General features: G+C 37.0%; 1 protein-coding gene across 1 annotated transcript; it reads left to right on the top strand.

Annotated features, from left to right (window-relative positions):
* The first annotated feature begins 4,669 nt into the window (after positions 1–4,669).
* On the top strand, positions 4,670–5,605 carry LOC138078674 (olfactory receptor 6C65-like). The gene has a single exon (XM_068971463.1). The coding sequence runs from the start codon at positions 4,670–4,672 to the stop codon at positions 5,603–5,605; it is 936 nt and encodes a 311-aa protein (XP_068827564.1).
* The last annotated feature ends 756 nt before the right edge of the window (positions 5,606–6,361 follow it).

Raw genomic sequence — 6,361 nt, 5'->3', positions numbered from 1 at the left:
GAGATTTCAAAAACAATGTAGAATTCTCACACTTTTTGTAAGAAGTGAAAATTATGTAAAAAGCTATCTTTGTCATTTGTATATTCTCAGAAAAAATGTCAAAAATAATTATTGAATGAATCAATGGTAATGGGTCTAATCATGATCAGGTCTTTTATGTCAACATTCAATGAAAGTATATAAAAACTTAAAAATAAGCCTGACATCTTTTACAGTGTAGAATAATTAATACCTTATCAGACTCTTGCCTGGAAAATCCCATGGACGGAGGAGCCTGGTGTCCATGGGATCTCTAAGAGTCGGACATGACTGAAGTGACTTAGCAGTAGCAGCAGTGTAGAATGATGGATGTCTTAACATCACAATGAATTTTTCATGTTTTCTTTATGATTTGAGAAAAACCCACTTTTTCATGGGGCTTCCCTGGTGCCTCAGTCAGTAAAGAGACCACCTGGAATGCAGGAAACCTAGATTTTTTTCCCTGGGTCAGGAAGATCCACTAGAAAAGAGAATGTCAACCCATTTCAGTATTCTTGCCTGCAGAATTCCATGGACAGAAGAGCCTGTTGAGCTACAGTCCATGGGGTTGCAGAGAGTCAGACACAACTGAGTAGCTAACACTTTCATTTGTTCACAGCCTAGTCTGTTGCCACTTGAGTTCAGTTCAGTCGCTCAGTCGTGTCCGACTCTTTGTGACCCCATGAATCGCAGCACGCCAGGCCTCCCTGTCCATCACCAACTCCCGGAGTTCACGCAAACTCACATCCATCGAGTCAGTGATGCCATCCGGCCATCTCATCCACTGTCGTCCCCTTCTCCTCCTGCCCCCAATCCCTCCCAGCATCAAAGTCTTTTCCAATGAGTTAACTCTTCACATGAGGTGGCCGAAGTACTGGAGTTTCAGCTTTAGCATCATTCCTTCCAAAGAAATCCCAGGGCTGATCTCCTTCAGAATGGACTGGTTGGATCTCCTTGCAGTCCAAGGGACTCTCAAGAGTCTTCTCCAACACCACAGTTCAAAAGCATCAATTCTTCAGCCCTCAGCCTTCTTCACAGTCCAACTCTCACATCTATACATGATGACTGAAAAAACCATAGGCTTGACTAGATGGACCTTTGTTAGCAAAGTAACATCTCTGCTTTTGAATATGCTATCTAGGTTGGTCATAACTTTTCTTCCAAGAAGTAAGCATCTTTTAATTTCATGGATGCTGTATCTTAAATGTCTGCAATAATCTCACTGAAGGGAGTAGGGTTGAAAGTTGCTGACCTAAGTAGCTTCAAAATGATTGAAATTTGTAAGACTAAAAACAAAGGAAAGGTACATAAGTTCTACAATCTAGTTAATAAAGGGTTTTCCCATGATTGTATAGGTCAATAATTTTGATAATGTTATATAAGTAGACAGGTATTGAAGATTTAAGTACATGGATAGTGGGTGCCAAGAATCTTACTTTTGCAGTGGGAGCTTACAGAGAAGAAGACCTGAAGTTATTATAATGTATCTGGTAATGAAGATAACAATATAGATTCATTTTTAGTTTAGTATAAATCCAGAAGGTAGCATAAAGATTATACATACATATTGATACACAGGTTCACAGTCTCATAAGTTTTTCCTGGTTCTGTCCTGTTAGAGGACCTAGAATCAATGGCACATGACAGCAATGAACACACACAAGGCCGAGATCCTGGTTTTTATGGCAACTCACTCCAGTATTCTTGCCTGGAGAATTCCATGGACAGAGGAACCTGTTGGGCTACATTCATGAGGTCACAGAGAGTCAGACAGGACTGAGTGACTAACACTTTAATTCTAAAGAATCCAGGCATCATTGAAGAAATAACTGAGGGCTGTGGTAAGGAATATACATGATGATCCTGAAGCATCTTATAATTCCAGAAAATAAAGAAGGGCCTTTTTTTTTTTTTTTTAAGCACCATGATAGCAGTAGGTCAAAAAAAGCAGCAGCCCATTGAAAGGGCTCCCAATGGCCGAAGCTGAGAAAAAATCTAGCAACAAGATAAATTAGCAATGGTTATAATTCAAGGTATAAAATAAATATCCATGAACTCACACTGATCTAAGAAAAAATTGAAAAAATTAACACATGAGACCAATACATTAATTACCCATGTAAAGGAATCTTGAATAACTTTATAACAAAACATTTGAACAGTGCATTGAGTCTCCTGGTTGCCCTAACCTCTTGCTATTTTCTGCTTCTTCACAAGTTTTTATTAACTGAAATATAGTACCTCAGCAGACATTCATATCAAGCAAAAATAAAACAACACTGACAACACAAAATCCAAAATTTCAAAGAAGGCTACTTCCTAGCTGTTGCTTTTTGCAGTTGTACTCTGACATTTAATGTTCTTTAAAAATTATTTCCCAAGGACACCTAATTAAAATTATTCAACTAAATTTATGTTGAACTAATAAGCACCATCTCTCTCCAGAGGCATTTGAATTCTGTTTCACTGCAACAATCCCCTGTGGCTATTTTGAGGAGGAAAAAAAAAAAAAAAAAAGGTAAAAACCAGTCTGTTTGTTTTGGAAACAGTAGTTAGACACTCTAGTCCTCACCCCTGGAAGGTAAACAAGTGAAAACAAAAATTATAAACCATCCTTCTTTCACAAAGGTTACTGAGAGCCAAGTAAGATATTATATTGCTAGATTTTCCTTGTATCTAAGGTTAGACCACTGCTACTTTTATGAAAATTTTGGGAAACAAAGTACAAAATACCTGGCCTTAGATGGTGAAACATGGAATAGATTCAAGTGCATTTTTTTCTTACAAGTTTCTACTGATACGCCATGCATTGCATCTCCTTTCCAGAGCTTCTATTTTTTGATTCTCAGAAAATTTGAGCTCTCTCCTTAGGAACTAGGAGCTTCACTTTATTAACCAGCAAAATATATAACTTTATCACCTTTATTTGCCTGTTTCACCAAAGTAACTACTGTTCTAATCCCACTTTCTTCTTTTCCTTTCCCTTTTTCTGTTATCTCTTTAGTTCTTTGAATCTGACCCACATTTCAGGAAAGCTTGGTCTCTGGTTGGTTCTACTGTGCAACAATTTAACACTTAGAACAAAGTTTTGTTTGGCTGCTACCCTCTCCCATTTCCAGCACTTCTAGCTGTCTTCCTAAACAATAAGCTAGTATCAGAGACACTGTTACTCAATAAAAAATCTTGCAATACTACCCGAGTCTCAGCCTTTCAGACTCAACATGAATTGACTACGTGGGACTGCCATGGAACCTCTGCCACTGTGTCACCCAGTCCTTTCCTGAGGGACCTCTTGAACTCTTTGCTTGTCTTCTGGATGTAACACCTTATACCAGCAACTGGGACTATGTCACTTTTCTGTCAAGACCTCATCAATTTCAGGAATAAACTTTCTACTGGACTTATCTTTCAATATGTCCATCTCACACTACGCAGCCAGGATCATATTGCCAAAATCCACCTACACACTATATACGTATGTTATTGTATGGGAAAATCAAAGGCAGAAACAAGTTGGAAAGTCTATGAAATACTCCATAATTAAAATTCCACACTGACACTCAAATTAAAGCAAAAGATTACTTGAGTTTGAACAGTCAAATTGCTACCACATGGGATTATATAATTGTAAGTGTATTTTTCTTATCTCACTTCATTTATTTTTCTCACTTTCTAATGAATTTATACTTAGATCAATTAACTTTGCTTGTAAAAATCTCTTGTAAAACATAATAGATTGTTATTTAACTCAAAAGAAAAATTTTAACTTCTCAGCTTATTTAGGAGTATATGCATATTAATTTTTATGGCTCTGATCCTTTTGTTAAGTTGTTAATTTTCTATGTAGGCAAGAATGACATTAACGATTTAAACATACAACTCACTAAAAAGACAAATTTTGAAACGTTTTATTTTCAGAAAAATCATTAGACCATATGGTGATTGAGGATTAGAATATTTTATAATGTTCTACCTAATTTTTTACACATATGATCAAACTCTGAAAAGAAACTGAAGCACATGTGATAGGTATATTTTTCCTAAACAAATATGATTATTAGTCTTATCAAGTCACTCCCTCAATATGAAAAGGCTGATGGTCTAGAAGATGTAAGTTTTCTTCTCCTGGCTTAGGTATATTTTCAAAATTCAGTAAAATTTGGTGTCTAATTTACTTCTCCATTATTTATATACATATATATGGGCTTTCCTGGTAGCTCAGCTGGTAAAGATCCACCTGCAATGCAGGAAACCCCAGTTCAATTTCTGGGTCAGGAAGTTCCCCTGGAGAAGGGATAGGATACCCACTCCATATTCTTGGTCTTCTCTGGGGTTCAGCGAGTAAAGAATCTGCCTGCAATGTGGGAGAGCTGGGTGCAATCCCTAGGTTGGGAAGATCCCCTGAAGGAGGGCATGGCAACCCACTCCAGTATTCTTGCCAGGAGAATCTCCGTGGACAGAGGTGCCTGGTGGGCTATAATCCATGGGATCACAAAGAGTGGGACATGACTGAATGACAAAGCACACACACATGCGCACATTTCTTAAACCAGCAGAAGTGATTTTTAAAAAGGTAAAATCCGTAAAACCGTACTCACTAAATCTTGCTTCTCTTTGCATTTATAGACTTGGAATAAGTCAGTAATATGAAATGAAAAATCACACCTCTGTGAAAAAGTTCATTCTTCTGGGATTAACAGATGATCCAGAGCTAAATGTTTTGATTTTTCTATTTCTATTTTGTACATACATACTGAGTATAAGTGGAAACTTAACAATTATCACCCTTACTCTGGTAGACCCACACCTCAAAACACCCATGTATTTCTTCCTTCGGAATTTCTCCTTCCTAGAAATCTCATTCACAACAGTATGTATTCCTAGATTTCTGGTCAGCATTGTGACAGGGGATATGACCATTTCCTATAATTCTTGCATGACTCAAGTGTTTTTCTTGATACTCCTTGGTTCAACAGAATTTTTCCTTTTGACTGTCATGTCCTATGATCGTTATGTGGCTATCTGTAAGCCACTGCATTACACAACAATAATGAATAGCAGAATCTGCAACCAGCTTGTCATTAGTTCTTGGCTGGCTGGGTTTCTCATTATCTTCCCACCTGTGATCATGGGACTTCAATTGGATTTCTGTGATTCCAACATCATTGACCACTTCGCCTGTGACTCTTCCCCCATGCTACTGATCTCCTGCACAGACACAGCCTTCCTAGAGCTCATGGCATTTTTCCTGGCAGTATTCACACTCATGGTAACCCTAACATTAGTGATTCTTTCCTATGTATTCATCCTTAAAACAATTCTGAGGATCCCCTCTGCTGAGCAAAGGAAAAAGGCATTTTCCACTTGTTCCTCACACATGATTGTTGTCTCCATTTCTTATGGAAGTTGCATTTTCATGTATGTCAAAACTTCAGCCAAAGAAGGAGTGGCCTTAACCAAGGGTATAGCAGTGCTTAATACCTCTGTTGCCCCAATGCTAAATCCTTTCATTTACTCCTTAAGGAACCAGCAGGTAAAGCAGTCCTTTAAGAACTTGGTCAAGAAATGCTTCTCAAGTAAATTTTAATTGTAAAGAAATGCATGACCTGAACTTTAAATGGAATCTTATAACACAATTATTAATATTCTTATATTTCTATATCCACTACTATATTCAACTTTTGCTTACTTCAGGTTTTAGTCTCCATCTATTCCATTTTGATCTCAATTGATTCACAATCTTCTTTATATTTGCATGCCCTGAAAATTTTCTGTGCACGAGTGATCTGATGTCACATAAACTGGAATAACAGTGAATAAAAAATCCAAAATTTAGATTTAACAATCACTGAAGAGCTTTCCCTATGGGCATCAATCACGAGCTAAATACAAGTTATCATCAAGCAATTCTAAAAAATGATTTCTCCCAATTTAGCAGCACAGAGTATTAAAACAATGCTTCTGTGAGGATAAAGTCTCCTTCATCTAGTGTGTTTCTATTTATCTTTGTATCTCTATGTCTTTTACATTATGTATGCTGATCTATTCTATTTGGGGCATAGACATTATAACTTCATTGTGAAGCCCATGCTTTAATATGCTTTTCGGAATAAATTTCAAAGTTACTACAAATTTGGAGTTGATATTTCTGTAAGACCCCAATACCTCAACATGAATCATCTTTAACTTACAATACCAGTAATTGATCCATATAGCCCATTATTTTCTTTTAATTTGCTAATGGTTAGTCTGAAGCTCATCAAATACGCCAATAGAAATACCTTGGCATGCCTTTTTCTGCCTAAAATCCGATAGCATCTCTTTGACTTTTTAGACAATTTAA

The sequence above is a fragment of the Capricornis sumatraensis genome, chromosome 4 (assembly GCF_032405125.1).
Source record: "Capricornis sumatraensis isolate serow.1 chromosome 4, serow.2, whole genome shotgun sequence".
In the NCBI taxonomy this organism is placed as follows: Eukaryota; Metazoa; Chordata; class Mammalia; order Artiodactyla; family Bovidae; genus Capricornis; species Capricornis sumatraensis.
Note: the sequence above shows the minus strand (reverse complement) of the source record. Positions and strands in the feature narration are given on the sequence as shown.